General features: G+C 39.3%; 1 protein-coding gene across 13 annotated transcripts in view; it reads left to right on the forward strand.

The window, feature by feature from the left end:
- Positions 1-8,564: 8,564 nt before the first annotated feature.
- The window catches only part of rapgef6 (Rap guanine nucleotide exchange factor (GEF) 6), a 221,757-nt gene continuing 209,272 nt past the window's right edge, over positions 8,565-21,049 (forward strand). For 10 of the 13 annotated variants that reach the window (XM_079834239.1, XM_079834250.1, XM_079834251.1 and 7 more), the window contains exon 1: positions 8,567-9,035. In XM_079834239.1, coding sequence (XP_079690365.1) covers positions 8,931-9,035 — 105 coding nt within the window. In that variant the 5' untranslated portion in view covers positions 8,567-8,930. Of the gene's footprint in view, positions 9,036-21,049 lie in introns of all 13 variants that reach the window. The other 3 variants (XM_079834252.1, XM_079834254.1, XM_079834255.1) reach the window with 1 other exon arrangement.

The following is a 21,049-nucleotide window of genomic DNA, read 5'->3' on the forward strand; positions in this document are numbered from 1 at the left end:
AGTGATCAGTGTAGTTTAGTACGCACTGGTCTCTCAGTGATCAGTGTAGTTTAGTACACACTCTCTCAGTGATCAGTGTAGTTTAGTACGCACTGGTTTCTCAGTGATCAGTGTAGTTTAGTACGCACTGGTTTCTCAGTGATCAGTGTAGTTTAGTACACACTGGTCTCTCAGTGATCAGTGTAGTTTAGTACACACTGGTTTCTCAATAATCAGTGTAGTTTAGTACACACTGGTTTCTCAGTGAACAGTGTAGTTTAGTACGCACTGGTTTCTCAATGATCAGTGTAGTTTAGTACACACTGGTCTCTCAGTGATCAGTGTAGTTTAGTACGCACTGGTTTCTCAATAATCACTGTAGTTTAGTACACACTGGTTTCTCAGTGAACAGTGTAGTTTAGTACACACTGGTCTCTCAGTGATCAGTGTAGTTTAGTACGCACTGGTTTCTCAATAATCAGTGTAGTTTAGTACACACTGGTCTCTCAGTGATCAGTGTAGTTTAGTACACACTGGTTTCTCAATAATCAGTGTAGTTTAGTACACACTGGTTTCTCAGTGAACAGTGTAGTTTAGTACGCACTAGTTTCTCAATGATCAGTGTAGTTTAGTACACACTGGTCTCTCAGTGATCAGTGTAGTTTAGTACGCACTGGTTTCTCAATAATCAGTGTAGTTTAGTACACACTGGTTTCTCAGTGAACAGTGTAGTTTAGTACGCACTGGTTTCTCAATGATCAGTGTAGTTTAGTACACACTCGTTTCTCAGTGATCAGTGTACTTTAGTACACACTCGTTTCTCAGTGATCAGTGTAGTTTAGTACACACTGGTTTCTCAGTGATCAGTGTAGTTTAGTACACACTGGTCTCTCAGTGATCAGTGTAGTTTAGTACACACTCGTTTCTCAATGATCAGTGTAGTTTAGTACACACTGGTTTCTCAGTGAACAGTGTAGTTTAGTACGCACTGGTTTCTCAATGATCAGTGTAGTTTAGTACACACTCGTTTCTCAATGATCAGTGTAGTTTAGTACACACTGGTTTCTCAGTGAACAGTGTAGTTTAGTACACACTGGTCTCTCAGTGATCAGTGTAGTTTAGTACGCACTGGTCTCTCAGTGATCAGTGTAGTTTAGTACACACTGGTCTCTCAGTGATCAGTGTAGTTTAGTACACACTGGTCCCTCAGTGATTAGTGTAGTTTAGTACACACTGGTTTCTCAGTGATCAGTGTAGTTTAGTACGCACTGGTCTCTCAGTGATCAGTGTAGTTTAGTACACACTGGTTTCTCAATGATCAGTGTAGTTTAGTACACACTGGTTTCCCAGTGATCAGTGTAGTTTAGTACGCACTGGTCTCTCAGTGATCAGTGTAGTTTAGTACACACTCGTTTCTCAGTGATCAGTGTAGTTTACTACACACTGGTTTCTCAGTGATCAGTGTAGTTTAGTACACACTGGTTTCTCAGTGATCAGTGAAGTTTAGTACACACTGGTCTCTCAGTGATCAGTGTAGTTTAGTACGCACTGGTTTCTCAGTGATCAGTGTAGTTTAGTACGCACTGGTTTCTCAGTGAACAGTGTAGTTTAGTACACACTCGTTTCTCAATGATCAGTGTAGTTTAGTACACACTGGTTTCTCAGTGAACAGTGTAGTTTAGTACGCACTGGTTTCTCAGTGATCAGTGTAGTTTAGTACGCACTGGTTTCTCAGTGAACAGTGTAGTTTAGTACGCACTTGTTTCTCAGTGAACAGTGTAGTTTATTACACACTGGTCTCTCAGTGAACAGTGTAGTTTAGTACGCACTGGTTTCTCAGTGAACAGTGTAGTTTAGTACACACTGGTTTCTCAGTGAACAGTGTAGTTTAGTACGCACTGGTTTCTCAGTGATCAGTGTAGTTTAGTACGCACTGGTTTCTCAGTGATCAGTGTAGTTTAGTACACACTCGTTTCTCAATGATCAGTGTAGTTTAGTACACACTGGTTTCTCAGTGAACAGTGTAGTTTAGTACACACTGGTCTCTCAGTGATCAGTGTAGTTTAGTACACACTGGTCTCTCAGTGATCAGTGTACTTTAGTACACACTGGTCTCTCAGTGATCAGTGTAGTTTAGTACACACTCGTTTCTCAATGATCAGTGTAGTTTAGTACACACTGGTTTCTCAGTGAACAGTGTAGTTTAGTACGCACTGGTTTCTCAATGATCAGTGTAGTTTAGTACACACTCGTTTCTCAATAATCAGTGTAGTTTAGTAGACACTGGTTTCTCAGTGAACAGTGTAGTTTAGTACGCACTGGTTTCTCAATGATCAGTGTAGTTTAGTACACACTCGTTTCTCAGTGATCAGTGTACTTTAGTACACACTCGTTTCTCAGTGATCAGTGTAGTTTAGTACACACTGGTTTCTCAGTGATCAGTGTAGTTTAGTACACACTGGTCTCTCAGTGATCAGTGTAGTTCAGTACACACTCGTTTCTCAATGATCAGTGTAGTTTAGTACACACTGGTTTCTCAGTGAACAGTGTAGTTTAGTACGCACTGGTTTCTCAATGATCAGTGTAGTTTAGTACACACTCGTTTCTCAATGATCAGTGTAGTTTAGTACACACTGGTTTCTCAGTGAACAGTGTAGTTTAGTACACACTGGTTTCTCAGTGATCAGTGTAGTTTAGTACGCACTGGTTTCACAGTGATCAGTGTACTTTAGTACACACTTGTTTCTCAGTGATCAGTGTAGTTTAGTACACACTGGTTTCTCAGTGATCAGTGTAGTTTAGTACACACTGGTTTCTCAGTGATCAGTGAAGTTTAGTACACACTGGTCTCTCAGTGATCAGTGTAGTTTAGTACGCACTGGTTTCTCAGTGATCAGTGTAGTTTAGTACGCACTGGTTTCTCAGTGATCAGTGTAGTTTAGTACGCACTGGTTTCTCAGTGATCAGTGTAGTTTAGTACGCACTGGTTTCTCAGTGAACAGTGTAGTTTAGTACACACTCGTTTCTCAATGATCAGTGTAGTTTAGTACACACTGGTTTCTCAGTGAACAGTGTAGTTTAGTACGCACTGGTTTCTCAGTGATCAGTGTAGTTTAGTACGCACTGGTTTCTCAGTGAACAGTGTAGTTTAGTACGCACTGGTTTCTCAGTGAACAGTGTAGTTTATTACACACTGGTCTCTCAGTGAACAGTGTAGTTTAGTACGCACTGGTTTCTCAGTGAACAGTGTAGTTTAGTACACACTGGTTTCTCAGTGAACAGTGTAGTTTAGTACGCACTTGGTTTCTCAGTGATCAGTGTAGTTTAGTACGCACTGGTTTCTCAGTGATCAGTGTAGTTTAGTACGCACTGGTTTCTCAGTGATCAGTGTAGTTTAGTACGCACTGGTTTCTCAGTGATCAGTGTAGTTTAGTACGCACTGGTTTCTCAGTGATCAGTGTAGTTTAGTACACACTGGTCTCTCAGTGATCAGTGTAGTTTAGTACGCACTGGTTTCTCAGTGATCAGTGTAGTTTAGTACGCACTTGTTTTCTCAGTTTAGTACACACTGGTTTCTCAGTGATCAGTGTAGTTTAGTACACACTGGTTTCTCAGTGATCAGTGCAGTTTAGTACACACTGGTTTCTCAATGATCAGTGTAGTTTAGTACGCACTGGTCTCTCAGTGATCAGTGTAGTTTAGTACACACTGGTTTCTCAGTGATCAGTGTAGTTTAGTACACACTGGTTTCTCAATGATCAGTGTAGTTTAGTACGCACTGGTCTCTCAGTGATCAGTGTAGTTTAGTACGCACTGGTTTCTCAGTGATCAGTGTAGTTTAGTACGCACTGGTTTCTCAGTGATCAGTGTAGTTTAGTACGCACTGGTCTCTCAGTGATCAGTGTAGTTTAGTACACACTGGTTTCTCAGTGATCAGTGTAGTTTAGTACACACTGGTCTCTCAGTGATCAGTGTAGTTTAGTACGCACTGGTTTCACAGTGATCAGTGTAGTTTAGTACGCACTGGTCTCTCAGTGATCATTGTAGTTTAGTACACACTGGTTTCTCAATGATCAGTGTAGTTTAGTACGCACTGGTCTCTCAGTGATCAGTGTAGTTTAGTACGCACTAGTTTCACAGTGATCAGTGTACTTTAGTACACACTCGTTTCTCAGTGATCAGTGTAGTTTAGTACACACTGGTTTCTCAGTGATCAGTGTAGTTTAGTACGCACTGGTTTCTCAGTGATCAGTGTAGTTTAGTACGCACTGGTCTCTCAGTGATCAGTGTAGTTTAGTACGCACTGGTTTCTCAGTGATCAGTGTAGTTTAGAACACACTGGTCTCTCAGTGATCAGTGTAGTTTAGAACACACTGGTCTCTCAGTGATCAGTGTAGTTTAGTACGCACTGGTTTCTCAGTGATCAGTGTAGTTTAGTACACACTGGTCTCTCAGTGATCAGTGTAGTTTAGTACGCACTGGTTTCTCAGTGATCAGTGTAGTTTAGAACACACTGGTCTCTCAGTGATCAGTGTAGTTTAGTACGCACTGGTTTCTCAGTGATCAGTGTAGTTTAGTACACACTGGTCTCTCAGTGATCAGTGTAGTTTAGTACACACTGGTTTCTCAGTGATCAGTGTAGTTTAGAACACACTGGTCTCTCAGTGATCAGTGTAGTTTAGTACACACTGGTTTCTCAGTGATCAGTGTAGTTTAGTACACACTGGTCTCTCAGTGATCAGTGTAGTTTAGTACACACTGGTTTCTCAGTGATCAGTGTAGTTTAGTACACACTGGTTTCTCAGTGATCAGTGTAGTTTAGTACACACTGGTTTCTCAGTGATCAGTGTACTTTAGTACACACTCGTTTCTCAGTGATCAGTGTAGTTTAGTACACACTCGTTTCTCAGTGATCAGTGTACTTTAGTACAAACTGGTTTCTCAGTGATCAGTGTAGTTTAGTACACACTGGTTTCTCAGTGATCAGTGTAGTTTAGTACGCACTGGTTTCTCAGTGATCAGTGTAGTTTAGTACACACTGGTCTCTCAGTGATCAGTGTAGTTTAGTACACACTGGTTTCTCAGTGATCAGTGTAGTTTAGTACACACTGGTTTCTCAGTGATCAGTGTAGTTTAGTACACACTGGTTTCTCAGTGATCAGTGTACTTTAGTACACACTCGTTTCTCAGTGATCAGTGTAGTTTAGTACACACTGGTTTCTCAGTGAACAGTGTAGTTTAGTACGCACTGGTTTCTCAATGATCAGTGTAGTTTAGTACACACTCGTTTCTCAATAATCAGTGTAGTTTAGTACACACTGGTCTCTCAGTGATCAGTGTAGTTTAGTACACACTGGTTTCTCAATAATCAGTGTAGTTTAGTACACACTGGTTTCTCAGTGAACAGTGTAGTTTAGTACGCACTGGTTTCTCAATGATCAGTGTAGTTTAGTACACACTGGTCTCTCAGTGATCAGTGTAGTTTAGTACGCACTGGTTTCTCAATAATCAGTGTAGTTTAGTACACACTGGTTTCTCAGTGAACAGTGTAGTTTAGTACACACTGGTCTCTCAGTGATCAGTGTAGTTTAGTACGCACTGGTTTCTCAATAATCAGTGTAGTTTAGTACACACTGGTCTCTCAGTGATCAGTGTAGTTTAGTACGCACTGGTTTCTCAATAATCAGTGTAGTTTAGTACACACTGGTCTCTCAGTGATCAGTGTAGTTTAGTACACACTGGTTTCTCAATAATCAGTGTAGTTTAGTACACACTGGTTTCTCAGTGAACAGTGTAGTTTAGTACGCACTAGTTTCTCAATGATCAGTGTAGTTTAGTACACACTGGTCTCTCAGTGATCAGTGTAGTTTAGTACGCACTGGTTTCTCAATAATCAGTGTAGTTTAGTACACACTGGTTTCTCAGTGAACAGTGTAGTTTAGTACGCACTGGTTTCTCAATGATCAGTGTAGTTTAGTACACACTCGTTTCTCAGTGATCAGTGTACTTTAGTACACACTCGTTTCTCAGTGATCAGTGTAGTTTAGTACACACTGGTTTCTCAGTGATCAGTGTACTTTAGTACACACTCGTTTCTCAGTGATCAGTGTAGTTTAGTACACACTCGTTTCTCAATGATCAGTGTAGTTTAGTACACACTGGTTTCTCAGTGAACAGTGTAGTTTAGTACGCACTGGTTTCTCAATGATCAGTGTAGTTTAGTACACACTCGTTTCTCAATGATCAGTGTAGTTTAGTACACACTGGTTTCTCAGTGAACAGTGTAGTTTAGTACACACTGGTCTCTCAGTGATCAGTGTAGTTTAGTACGCACTGGTCTCTCAGTGATCAGTGTAGTTTAGTACACACTGGTCTCTCAGTGATCAGTGTAGTTTAGTACACACTGGTCCCTCAGTGATTAGTGTAGTTTAGTACACACTGGTTTCTCAGTGATCAGTGTAGTTTAGTACGCACTGGTCTCTCAGTGATCAGTGTAGTTTAGTACACACTGGTTTCTCAATGATCAGTGTAGTTTAGTACGCACTGGTCTCTCAGTGATCAGTGTAGTTTAGTACGCACTGGTCTCTCAGTGATCAGTGTAGTTTAGTACACACTGGTTTCCCAGTGATCAGTGTAGTTTAGTACCCACTAGTCTCTCAGTGATCAGTGCAGTTTAGTACACACTGGTCTCTCATTGATCAGTGTAGTTTAGTACGCACTGGTTTCTCAATGATCAGTGTAGTTTAGTACACACTGGTTTCTCAGTGATCAGTGTAGTTTAGTATGCACTGGTCTCTCAGTGATCAGTGTAGTTTAGTACGCACTGGTTTCTCAATGATCAGTGTAGTTTAGTACACACTGGTCTCTCATTGATCAGTGTAGTTTAGTACACACTGGTCTCTCATTGATCAGTGTAGTTTAGTACGCACTGGTTTCTCAATGATCAGTGTAGTTTAGTACACACTGGTTTCTCAATGATCAGTGTAGTTTAGTACACACTGGTTTCTCAGTGAACAGTGTAGTTTAGTACACACTGGTCTCTCATTGATCAGTGTAGTTTAGTATGCACTGGTTTCTCATTGATCAGTGTAGTTTAGTACACACTGGTTTCTCAATGATCAGTGTAGTTTAGTGCACACTGGTCTCTCAGTGATCAGTGTAGTTTAGTACACACTGGTTTCCCAGTGATCAGTGTAGTTTAGTACACACTGGTTTCTCAATGATCAGTGTAGTTTAGTACACACTGGTTTCTCAATGATCAGTGTAGTTTAGTACACACTGGTTTCTCAGTGAACAGTGTAGTTTAGTACGCACTGGTCTCTCAGTGATCAGTGTAGTTTAGTACACACTGGTTTCTCAGTGATCAGTGTAGTTTAGTACGCACTGGTCTCTCAGTGATCAGTGTAGTTTAGTACGCACTGGTTTCTCAGTGATCAGTGTAGTTTAGTACGCAGTGGTTTCTCAGTGATCAGTGTAGTTTAGTACACACTGGTTTCTCAGTGATCAGTGTAGTTTAGTACACACTCTCTCAGTGATCAGTGTAGTTTAGTACGCACTGGTTTCTCAGTGATCAGTGTAGTTTAGTACGCACTGGTTTCTCAGTGATCAGTGTAGTTTAGTACGCACTGGTTTCTCAGTGATCAGTGTAGTTTAGTACGCACTGGTCTCTCAGTGATCAGTGTAGTTTAGTACGCACTGGTTTCTCAGTGATCAGTGTAGTTTAGTACGCACTGGTTTCTCAGTGATCAGTGTAGTTTAGTACGCACTGGTTTCTCAGTGATCAGTGTAGTTTAGTACGCACTGGTTTCTCAGTGATCAGTGTAGTTTAGTACGCACTGGTCTCTCAGTGATCAGTGTAGTTTAGTACACACTCTCTCAGTGATCAGTGTAGTTTAGTACGCACTGGTTTCTCAGTGATCAGTGTAGTTTAGTACGCACTGGTTTCTCAGTGATCAGTGTAGTTTAGTACACACTGGTTTCTCAGTGATCAGTGTAGTTTAGTACGCACTGGTTTCTCAGTGATCAGTGTAGTTTAGTACACACTGGTTTCTCAGTGATCAGTGTAGTTTAGTACACACTGGTTTCTCAGTGATCAGTGTAGTTTAGTACACACTGGTTTCTCAGTGATCAGTGTAGTTTAGTACACACTGGTCTCTCAGTGATCAGTGTAGTTTAGTACGCACTGGTCTCTCAGTGATCAGTGTAGTTTAGTACGCACTGGTCTCTCAGTGATCAGTGTAGTTTAGTACGCACTGGTCTCTCAGTGATCAGTGTAGTTTAGTACGCACTGGTCTCTCAGTGATCAGTGTAGTTTAGTACGCACTGGTTTCTCAGTGATCAGTGTAGTTTAGTACGCACTGGTTTCTCAGTGAAATTACATTACAAACAGATAAATAATACATTTAACAATACATTACTATAGTGGGTTGAAAAAAGATATAATAATGCAACTTAACAGAAACTAATTTTAGATGAATTAGGTCTTTTTTAAAAGATAGATCGCCTTTAAAATGTTAAGATGGGGGTCCCTAATAACAAGGATGATCATATTTGGGGGTCCATGGCATGTGAGAGCTTGAACCAGCACAGCTCGTCATGTGAGTGTTGTCGAGGCGGCTCTCAGTCAGGGCTGATGTTCAGTCATTATGGGCTGTTGCTGCCGCTGGACGCTTCTGCTCGGAGGATCATACGAACCTCTGATTATTTATGATGTTTCACGGTCACAAATGGAGATATGTCCCAGGAATTAAGGATTAGTTTCTCTCAACTTTCGCTGTTTCTGATTCGCGCCTTCAACAACACTTTTAACTCTCAACTTCTCATGCTAGCCGAGGCTAACTCTCAAATCAATGCCAGATTTCCCAGAGTCTTCACGAGGATCATGATGGGATTTTTACTTTATTCCACTTCACTTTTATATTTTAGGCTATTTTAACGACACTCGTGAATATATGAAGTTTTCATTTCCGGGAATCAGGGAGTTTAATATGAATTCCTCAGTGGATTTATCGCTGAAGAAAGCGCTGAAAACTCCTCCGACACGACGAACTGCCGAGGTAACGTTAAAAACACCCACAGAAATACTCAAATAAACGCTTTATAGTGTCAATTACACAAGCCAAAATCACAGTGAAAGCGTATTAGTTTCGACTCAGGACTCATTCAGGGAAAGATTCATGAACTAACTTGTCTATGACTGTGTTTCTGTATCTGTAGTAGTTGTGATGGTTTGTTTTGGGTCCCTAAGTGATGTTTTTGTATTGTTTATGGTGATATTTGTAGTACTGACAGATTGTACAGATTGTAACTAGACTGATTCCCCAGTTAAGTCCAATAGAATATTAGATTAATCAGCTCCAGTCATTTATTAATGACATAAATCAATGAAAGTCACCGGGCTGTGTCTCAAATCATAGTGAACTGACTGACTAGACATCATTTATGGGCCTCAAAGTCTGAAAACCTACCCAGATGTTCATAATGTTGTACATTAGGCTGTATCTGGTGATCCTGACATGTGTGCAGATGTTTGGAGAGAAGATGTTTGTGTTTTTATGCAGGTTTTGGCGGGCTAGACTGCATGACCTCTTTCTAGTGTGTGCACATCTGGATCTGAGCACCACTGCCCAAACTAGTCCAGTGTTAGTCCAATACACTAGCATTACAAATGTTCATCGGAGTAAATCTGGGCATTAAAAAACCTGACATAAGTTTGACCCAAGACATCTCAAATATCAGTTCAAAGTGCAAAGGTTGGTTTTATTGCAGGGCTCAACACTTACAACTGTTTTGTTGTTGTTTGGCAAAGTCATTTTTCAATTGAAACTTGAGCACTATTCACTATAAGGACATTGGAGATGATAAAACAACTCATTTGCATATCATAGCTGTCTGGCTTTTATATGGTCATGTCATTATAATATTAACTTTTTATGAAAATCAAGCTCGAATGGAGTTTCGAGGTAAATGCGAATGACAGATGCATGCATTTTCAAGTGCATTAACTTGCTCAGTTTTCTTGTTGAAATCTATCACCAAGTTGAAATTTATTTAAACCGACTATTGTTTAAAAATTACTATATCGCTGACTTAAAATTAACCCAAAATTAAATTAAAAATCAGACTAGAGGCAACAATAATAATCAAAATGTGAACATTTATTAATAAGAAAAATAATAAATGTTTATTGTCTAATTATTATTCTTTAAACTTATTAATAATGTTCATTTTCAACATACTTTGGGTTTATTTTAAGCCGGCAATACAGTAATTTTTAAACAATAGTTGAGTGAAGTAAAACTACCGAGCAGTAAAACTACGAATAGACATTCTGCGGCGCGAATTGAGCCTTTCGGACAAAAAATCTGAACTTTGGCGGATATTCGCGCCACGTTAACCAATCAGGAGCTTGCTCTAGTAGTGACAACAATGAGGACAAAATCATATGTGGATACCCAGAGCTGTCAACACATCTTCATACTTTATAGAAACAGGAATAAAAGGATCTTGCTTGGAAGAAAGTGAGTGAGGAGGTCAGACAGTCTGGAGAGTTGTAGAAAACTTTCTTTACTCAATTTGAGCTCTACATATTGAGACTACAAGCTAGCTAAAGCCGGCAAAATGAGCTTATTCGCCGTATTTTAAAACAATATGTCAGCCATTTCACAACGAGACGAGCCGCTGAATAGAGGTGGGCGGAGTTATGAGGCTTGACTGACAGTTTGAGGAGCCAATGCTTTAGTCACAAGCTCTTTTAAATGCTTTTAATTGGTTAAAACCCACATACAGACGTAAATGATGACCAGTAGCATTCATTTGATCAAACAAAATATATAGATGCATTGCAAATAATGCTTTTCTTAGTATTTTTGTCTTGTTTCCAGTCCAAATATCTAGAATTTTGTAATCAAGATGATTTGACTAAATAATATATTTGGTCTTGTTTTCTGGTGAAAAAATGATCAAAATGAAGTGAGTTTTTGATTAAAACAAGCTAAATGATCTGCCAGTGGGGTAAGAAAAATAATCTTGTGTCAATTTTAGGACAGAAACAAGAAACAAGATTTCAAAACAGAAATTAAAGCTGCAAGCAGCGATGAACGGGCCCTCGCAGCCGGCTTGATGATAACTGAGGGTTCAGGGGGCCATTTGGGACAGGGCCATTGCCTGAGTTACAGCCAGTGTTATTTTTGACAGAAAATTTTGATTTTGACAGAAAATTTTGATTTAGTTTTAGTCGTAGTCTTTTGAATAAAATGCCATTTAGTTTTAGTCATATTTTAGTCGCCTGAATTGTTTTTAGTTTAAGTCTAGTTTTAGTCTCCTAAAATCTAATGAGTTTAGTTAAATTGTAATACATTAAGCATTTAAGCGTTACATAACCGACTGTCACTTGAACTGACATTTTGACATCATTTTGTTTTTGACATTAAAAATACACGAAAGAGCTCAATTCACTTTTTTTAAAAACATCTATATAGTTTTTTATAACTTTGTATTTCTGTTTTAGTCAGTAGACCACATCAGGTTAAGCTAAAGCTTCAAATAAGTTTGTTTATTTATTTTTTATTTCAGTTAACATTTATTTAACTTCAAGTAATGTAGATTTTTTAATGGTTTTAGTGAACTATTATAACCTGATACTTTATTGAATATGTGTCAAATACTGATCTTTCCTCCTGACTATGAATTAAATGGGAATTCAATTAAATACAGTTTATTGTGTAAGCAAAAACGAATATATAATGCGTGACTTTAATTATAAACCAGCTGGAAATACACCAGGACTCTTATTTTGAAATGTCTGCGCCTCTATTGCAGTTGCAGGAGCTCATTCAAGTTCAGGAGATAAAATATGCATTATTACAACCGTCTAAAACATATTACTATATAAACATCGTAAAGTAAACATTGGCATTAGTTCATAAGCAATAGTCTGGCATAAATGTGTGTTATTGATTGATTGAGCCGCTCTGGAGCTGGATTGGGTGTGTGTGTGTGTGTGTGTGTTATTGATTGATTGAGCCGCTCTGGAGCTGGATTGGGGGTGTGTGTGTGTGTGTGTTATTGATTGAGCCGCTCTGGAGCTGGATTGGGTGTGTGTGTGTGTGTGTGTGTGTGTGTGTGTGTGTGTGTGTGTGTGTGTGTGTGTGTGTGTGTGTGTTATTGATTGATTGAGCCGCTCTGGAGCTGGATTGGGGGTGTGTGAGCCGTGTGTTTTCCAGCGGTTAGATCAGCACGTTTAAATAAATTTAGCTTGTTTTAAGCAAAAACTCGCTTCATCTTGAGTTTATTTTCCAGAAAAACTAGAAAAAAATATAATTCTACTCATCTAGTAAATGCATCTTGATTTAAGAATTTAGATATTTAGACTGTAAACAAGACAAAAATACTAAATAAGAAAAGCATGTTTTTGTGGTGTACGAGGTTTCGGCCCGACAGCAGTGATATATTCTGAGTTGTAGCATTTATTTGTATTTATTTAGCACAGAGGTTGGGAAACACTGGTGTATTGTGATGGTTTGATGAAGCTGGACTCTTTCACACATCTTTACTGAAGCTGGTTCAAGGCTGGTCATCTGTGCTCATCGTCTCTCGTCATCTCCAGTCCGAGAGGATCTGAAAGGACAGATCAGTGTGTGTGTGTGTGTGTGTGTGTGTTTACAGATAGTGCGCGTCGCTCCAGGCGTGGGCGGTGCAGGAAAACACACACACACACACACACGAAGCTCCTGATCAGACTCACAAACACAAACTGCACCAGCTCTCGTTGCTCTGATAGCAAGTTTCCAGATGGGTGTGTCGAGTGTTACGTAAGAGAGCAAAACAAATATTCCCTGTCTCAATTTCCATAGCATTACGCCGGCGTCCCTCGAGCTGCTTTGCCTGATGGGAGTTTGATGGTGAATGCTGAAGAAACGAGTTACTTTAGAGATGCTCAAAACACCTTATGTCAGGAAAGCATAAGGGATAATTCCAATAATAAATATATCTGCAAGCAGCAATACCGGCGCAAATAAGAAGACAAGACATGCCAACATGGCTGGGAAACGGCAGCAATGCGCAATTAAACACATTTTAAGATGATTTTAGGCAAAAAGGCTGAAAAATGCACTGTAGTCTATGGAAATTTTTATGTTTTGTTCTATTATAGCGCCACCAAGAGGCACAATCCTACCATTTTTTTTTATGAGTCCTCGGAGTGAGCCCATACATTTATTGTTGTTCATTTAATTAGGGCCCGAGTACCGATGGTGGTCTACATGCCAATATTCAGTTGGTTATAGTGCCACCTGTGGGTAACTCCTCATTAAGATTGAACCAGAATCATATTTGGTCAGTCTAATACATGTGTGTGTCAATTTTGGTGAAAATATCTCATTTCGTTTTGGAGTTTATATGAAAAAATACGTCAAAAATGACTGACACCTGACTTTGATTGGATTTTACTCCACCTTACTATCAATACCAGAGATGCAACACTACAGTTAGTCCACGGTTCAATACATACTTCGGTTTTTAACCACGGTTTTCAGTTCGGTTTGGTTCTGATGGCTTATCTCACATCAGTTTTTTGTTATTCTATTCTTAGGCGACAGGAATAGTAAGAGGTTAAGGAGAAAAAAGACTTTTTTTATTGCAATACTCTTTCTTTATTTTACTTAAAAGAACTGAAAAACCTTACTTAAACTTAAAACTTTACTTTAAAAAAAAAAACCTTATACACATTCCTAGTGTATTGGATAATATAAAATAAATATATATAAAGATTTACACTGGCAGCTCAGAGCTGTACAACAGCCTTTAAGTATGAAATTGAATGAATAAATGTAAAAATAAAACACTTCACAGACTTCACTATAAAATATACACTGATTGTTATTAAAGCTACTGTTTTAGTTCTTCAGTCAAGAGCAGTGAGTGATTTTCTCTTTGTCTTTTGTTGTTGTATTAACATTAAAGGGATAGTTCGTTCAAAAATGATAATTCTGTCATCGAGAAATGAATACAGGTTTGGAACAACATTAGAGTGAGTAAATAATGACATAATTTTAGAGGTGAACTGTCCCTTTAAGGCCAGCGTGTTCACTATAGGCTGCGCTGCTGTCAATTAAAGACCTGCGCTCATCTAATATACAGACTCACACGATTTTACTTTCACTTTAGACATAACTGACTGTGTTTATGTTAACCTTGTGTGTATTTGACAGTATTAGCGCAGTAAGACGACTACTTAGTCCAGTAATCACGTGTTTGACAGGCGTTTAGTGCGCGCGCTCGGAAAAGCACATGTTAAAACCGCACACACGAATGAAACTGGCAAGACTTTAAAACGCATGCAAATAATGAACTTTGGTGATTGTGAATAACTCTAGTGTTCCGTGAGTATAACTCCACCAGTAACCTGTGATGTGAATGTATGTCGCGTTGTTCAGTATTGGGATGGAGGCAATTGATAGAATTTGTAGAAAAATAATTAATTCAATGCAAAACCGAAAAACCGCAATTCACAAGCGCGTATTGAACCGTGAATCCCGTACCGAACGGTTCAATATTATATTGAGAATTGTGGCATCCCTAATCAATACTATCAATATTTTGACATTTGGGCATTAGCATTTAGCTATCGACCTATGTTTCCGAACTTCAAATCTTGATTCTGAATCGTTGGATAACAAATCTCGATGCATCAACCTTTTCTCCCACTTCTCGTTTCCGTGAAGATGTCTTTCACGCTGGCACTGGACCATCGGGCAATTCTTATTGTCGACCGTAATGACAAATAATTTTTGTCATTCATTCAGGGGGGGCGGGGGGGCGTTTTCCCCCATAACAATGGTAGGGGAAAACACTGCATGATATTATTGTAGACGATATATATCGCACACCTCTTCAACCAATCCATTATCCAGTTACACCTCCAGTGGACTCGCGTACATGACCAATGAAGAGCGACCTCACACATTGACCAGCGGCGTCTCTACTTCATCTGAGAGGGACTGAAGGTGTTCGGGCTTCATGTTGAATGAGCTTTAGATGGCGATACTCTGAACCTGCGGGAGACTGAACGCTGTCAGTGTGACGCACAGAAACCCCATCAGCCATTCTGTTTGAGCTCCTGACCTCATGAAAGCAGGGCTCGCTTTACTCCCAATGGCAGCAGTGTGTCTTTCCTGAGATTCTGTAGCAATGCTCAGTACACACTTCTGCTTTACTAGCCTCTCAACTACACTCTAAAAAAAAAAAAGGTTCTATATTGCACCAAAAATGATTCTTGGCTCGTAATCATAGGGGAACCTTTTTTAGTGCTATATAGCACCAATTTTGGTGCTTCAGAGGTTCTTCAGCGGTTCTTCAGAGGTTCTTCACCGGTTCTTTGACTAAGATGCTATATAGCACCTCTGAAGAACCGCTGAAGAACCACTGAAGCACCAAAATTGGTGCTATATAGCACTAAAAAAGGTTCCCCTATGATTACGAGCCTTTTTTTTTTAGAGTGTAGCCCTGAACCCGGTCAGCTGATGAGCGTTTGGCTTTCTGCAGCCCTTCATTAGAGTAACTAACAGATATTCAGGGAAACGGCTGAGAGTCAGGAGAGTCTAAGGGCTTTTCTACTGGCCCGATTGGGGAAGTGGTTAATTTCTTTCTTGCCCTGCCAACAAAAACCCCAAACACATGTGACTCTATGGGCTAACAGACGTTTCTCATGACAGTGTTTAAAGCTCAAGGGCTGTCATAAAGATGGAAAAACTACATTATAAAGTAATATTCATATTTCCGTTAAAAGATGCTGGTTTGTCTACGTCCACAAGAGGGCGCAATGAGCATCTGTACACCAAATCAAGCACTGCATCAAACACGTTTATCATTCATGATGATAATCATAATACATATTTATAGGGGTGATGAATTGAGAAATCAACTTTCCCTTGAGCTTTTGATAAATAAAGGTCATGGTGATACAAGAATATCAAAGAAAAGCTTTTATTGACACCAGGCGCAGCAAACGCTCGATCTGTGATGTCAGAGTTCAGTGAAACGCCCCCTTAAGCGAAGACGACCAACGCCTGGTTCTGTAGCCCCGCCCACTGACTCATGCATGATAGAGCTATATATAAACCAGCTGGAAATACACCAGGACTCTTATTTTGAAATGTCTGCGCCTCTATTGCAGTTGCTGGAGCTCATTCAAGTTCAGGAGATAAAATATGCATTATTACAACCGTCTAAAACATATTACTATATAAACATCGTAAAGTAAACATTGTCATTATTCATCAGCATTAGTTCATAAGCAATAGTCTGGCTGGATTGGGTGTGTGTGAGCCTGTGGGCCGTGTGTTTTCCAGCGGTTAGATGGAGATGTTCCCTTCCTATCATTTAGTCTCGTTTTTATTTGTTGACGAAAATGACAGTAAGTTTTCGTCATAGTTTTTGTCATCCAACACTAGTTTTTATTTAGTTATCGTCTCGTTTTCGTCAGCGAAAAAAGGTAGTTGATGAAAATTATGACGAAAATTATTCGTCAACGAAATTAACACTGATTCGCGAGTTCGGTGTGAACGCAGCATCAGGTTGTACTGTGAATATGTTAAGAAAATGTGTTGTGTTTTGTATTTATTTATATATTTAAGTGTACTTTAGCATATCGGTTTGGCACCGGTATCGTAAAAAAAACCCAAACGATACCGAACTCTGTGAGTAAAACATGTTTATGTGATAGTATTGCATTATTACAGATCGTTTGACTGACTGAACATAACTTCCACACTGTCACAGGCTGGAGTATCCTTTGTGTTTGAGGTAGTGTTGTCAAAAATATTGATATTTCGATATGTATCGATACTGAAATATCTGAAACGATACGATACTCCTTTTCTACAGTATTGATATATCAGCTGCGCTCTCCTCTCCTCTCATTCAGTCCGGTTAACCCTCTGAACACGGCGAACGCGTGTTCTGCTGGATTTTTCCTCATGACAGCGTGTTAGTATTGGTGTGACGGTCTGAATTTCGCGCCTGATTCCACATAACATTAATTCTACTCATTCCCGCAGATTTCGCGCTCGCATCTGAAGTAGGGCTGTGTTGAAAAAATCGATTCACCAATTCTGAATCGATTTTCATATTAATTTCTAAAGATCGATCCGTAACTCAGAGGATCGATTTAATAATAGGCCTACATTTTCCCCGTGAATTTTTATTTGCCGCGTCATTGAATTCACGCATTCGCGCGAGGTGGAAGGACATTAAAACAATGAACATGTGATCTTTGAAAACTCCAGAAACGCTAAAAGCTGCGATCTGGCAGATTGTGGTTTCTCTTGATTTCAGGCGTTTATCCTCCGAAGCCGTACAGGGTGCGTCCCTGCCGCTTCAGCGCGTACACAACATCCATGGCGGTGACGGTCTTTCTCTTGGCGTGTTCGGTGTAGGTCACGGCATCGCGGATCACGTTCTCCAGGAACACCTTCAACACTCCGCGGGTCTCCTCGTAGATCAGACCGGAGATGCGCTTGACCCCGCCGCGGCGAGCCAGACGACGGATGGCGGGTCTGGTGATTCCCTGGATGTTATTGCGCAAAACTTTACGGTGACGCTTAGCGCCTCCTTTAACTTTGCGATCTTAATGTCAATTCTTAATGTCATTTTTAATAATACATCAGGTTCGCGTCTAAATAATTGGTCCACTGCTGCTGATATACCTCTGCGTCCTCTGTCATCTACACCAGTGCAAGTTTGTGAAAGCAGTTGTATCAACACTCTGGAAGGGGGATTGTTCTTTGCATCCATCAATACTCCATTAATTTGCAGTTGAATGTCTATAATAATAGTATCAATATGTTGCATAACGACAGTCCAGTAATTCAGGTAACAGCTGGAAAAAAATGCTTTCTTAAAAAACACTTATCTAAATCTCGAAGATCAGATCGAATCGGATCGAATCGAATTATGATAATCGATTCAAGATCTTGAGAATCGGAATCGAATCGATTCTTGAAATTTGAATCGAAACCCAGCCCTAATCTGAAGCGCACACTAGGGATGCGCGGTATACCGGTACTGAAAAAATACCGGTATATATTTTATTTCAAACGGTACGATATCATGATTTTGCTCATTTCGGTATATGCTGCTGTTCTGAAGTTCACCGCTAGGTGGCAGTGCGCTACCCAAACTGACGCGAAACCGGCAAATGTGGCAACAGAACAAGATGAATACAGCAGTTGAATCTCACTCAACACGCACAAAACTCATTAATAAAGACAGGAGTAGACGTGAAATTTGGTATTACTTTGCTTATAAAACTGCTGAAGAACCATCAAACCTTGCCAAGCATCGTCACTTAATTCCTGACTTGTAAGACATTAAGAGATCGACAGGTGAGTGCATAAATCAAACCATCTAATTTAGACATTTTTCTTTTAACACTGATTAACGCACATACATAAGATCGTATTGTTTAAATATAAAGAAATCTCCAGCGTTCGTTTCAACCAGTGACGTTTAGATCTCATAATATTTGCACGCACACTATTGCACTATTTACATCCGCGAAAGACATAAACACAGTTGGTTATGTGACGACTCACTAAAGATGGACATTTGACATAATTTTGTGTGTATTTGACTAAGGAAAAACAACTTAATTTGGAATGCGCGACAATCTTTACAGGGCTCCAGACTGCGCCTAAAACGGTCGCATTTGCGACTAAAAATATTAATTTGCGAGTGATATTTTTGCAGAGATCGCCACTGGCGACCATACAAATTTACATATCATGATTATAAAATGTGCATGTTATGTGCGTGTTCTGTGAAGAGTAGCCTATCACATCATTTGTTGTGTTGACATAGTAAAATGAGACGCTACACGTGAAAGTTTCACTGTGATAGAGCGCCAAATGTGATTGTGAACGGGTAAAGCGAGACTCATCTTTACGCGCTATAAAAACCATGTCAAAACGAAAAATATCGGACTTTTTCAAACAATGGTGATGACACACCTGCTTCTAAAAAAGCAGGCTCCAGCAGCTGTGCCAGCACACCCGTGAGAGAGGACAGAGACACAGAGGATCTTTCCATGTCAGTCAATGCGCACCGTGTTGATGTCAAAAGACATTTCAAAACTTCTTGGATTCAAGAATTTTCATGGCTAAGGTATGACCGCAAGCCATTTCAAAAAAGAGACTGTGAGAAAACACGCCGATAGTAACTAGCATAAAAATGCTTGTGATCACGTTATCGCGAAGAGTGCTCCACAGACTACACCATTAGCACGTGCAGTTTCTCATGCATGCGAACTGCGTGACGAAAAAGAATGGACGGAGCTAAAAATGAAGTTTAACACAGCCTATATGATAGCAGGTGAAGAGCTGCCGTTCACTAAATTCACCTCTCAGATTTTGCTTATGAAGAAAAACCCTTTCTGCAAAAAAGAAGCGGTGGCCAAACTACACTCAGTGGCTTACGTCAACCATTTACAGGATCATTTTATTATGGAGAGTGATGGAGATGCAACATTGTTCCCATTAATGTTAATGTTATTCTTGTATTTAGCCCTCAGGTTTTCAATATACTCATTGGTGGTCAAATGTGACCATACACCTTAACTATTTTTAAATTAAATAAATGTTCTATATTTTAGTTTAATAATATTTATTGAATAGTTTGAGGAGATCATTTGGTACTAAATAGGCCTACTATTTGTGCAATAATTATGGTCCATTAATGACCATTTAATGAATTAAAATATTTTTCTTCTAATATTTTTCTTATTTATATTACCTATAGTGTAGTAATTAAGGTTAAAATAGAGAATTCCAATGCAAAGAGGCAAATTAGAGTCATTTTGTGGCTGGAAAAATAATACATTTCATTTGAAATGCCATGGTTTACCCACTATAGGTGCCTGTATGGCTCTTTAATAAATATACATGTATCGAGTAGCTCAAAAAAGTATTGCAGATCATAACTGCTTACTTATTTTTAGGTTTTGCATTTGAATACATATTTAGTCATGATCAAACACTAGATTTATTTAAATGTGAAATTTTAAAATGTTAATAACGTACATCCTAATATTTTTTAATGATACTTATATAAGCACACACAAGTGAATATTAATGAATGCGAGCAAATATAATTTAGCTCAAGAAAAGTTAAAAATAGTGCTGAAAAGGCTAAATTATTTTTCCCTATATGTACAGTAGGCTATATGAATTGATACTGAATCAAGATATATAAATCGATATTTGTGCCAATCACCAACCCCCAAATTCCACCCCCCAACCCCGCCCCCGCCCCCACAAATTGGTTTCTAATCTGTGGGAAACACTGTATATAGTTCATAAGTTGGAAAAGACATTCAGTTCCCAAGTGAACTTCAGTTCCAACATTGGGCCGGTTGCATAAACCGTTAAGACTAGTCTTACAAGTTAGACATACATTTTTTTCTTGAATACTGTTCATAATTTTTTTTATCAGTTACATAAAAACATAGACTGGCCTAATTTGATGCGAAAAGTAAGACTGAATGCCACTTGCCTAACTGCAAGTGGCTCATACTAGATCGTAAGACACTGTCTTAACATAATGGCTTAGTTCATGCAACTGGCCCATTGACAAGATGAAAATGCTGAAACTGTAAAAAGAGGGGAGATGTACGCACAACAGGATGATTAAAAGTAAGTGATTTAAAAAATGTATGTTCATTGTAATGTGGCTCTTTAAAAAAATATTTGGCGCCTGGTTTTTTACCCTATAGGAGCCAATGGCTCCTTAATTAATTTTTTTGTCTGGAGCCCTGCTTTAGGCTTGTGTGTTTGTTGTTGTATGAGCACAAAGAAAACTCTCTCTTAGCTCTCATATGTATTACGAAATGCTATAAAATCGCTTGCATGTTCAAATTGGCGAGGTTTAAAAAGACGTGGGCAGTGATTTCCGTCAGCCGTCCCGTAACGGAAGCGAAAGTGTTGAATCTGAGCGCGCAGATGCTTTTATAGTGCAGGTGCGATGTATTTTGAAGCCAGAAGCAATGGAGACGCGCAGTAATGCTGAAATTACTTAT

Source organism: Gobio gobio (assembly GCF_949357685.1).
Source record: "Gobio gobio genome assembly, chromosome: 14".
Classification (NCBI taxonomy): domain Eukaryota; kingdom Metazoa; phylum Chordata; class Actinopteri; order Cypriniformes; family Gobionidae; genus Gobio; species Gobio gobio.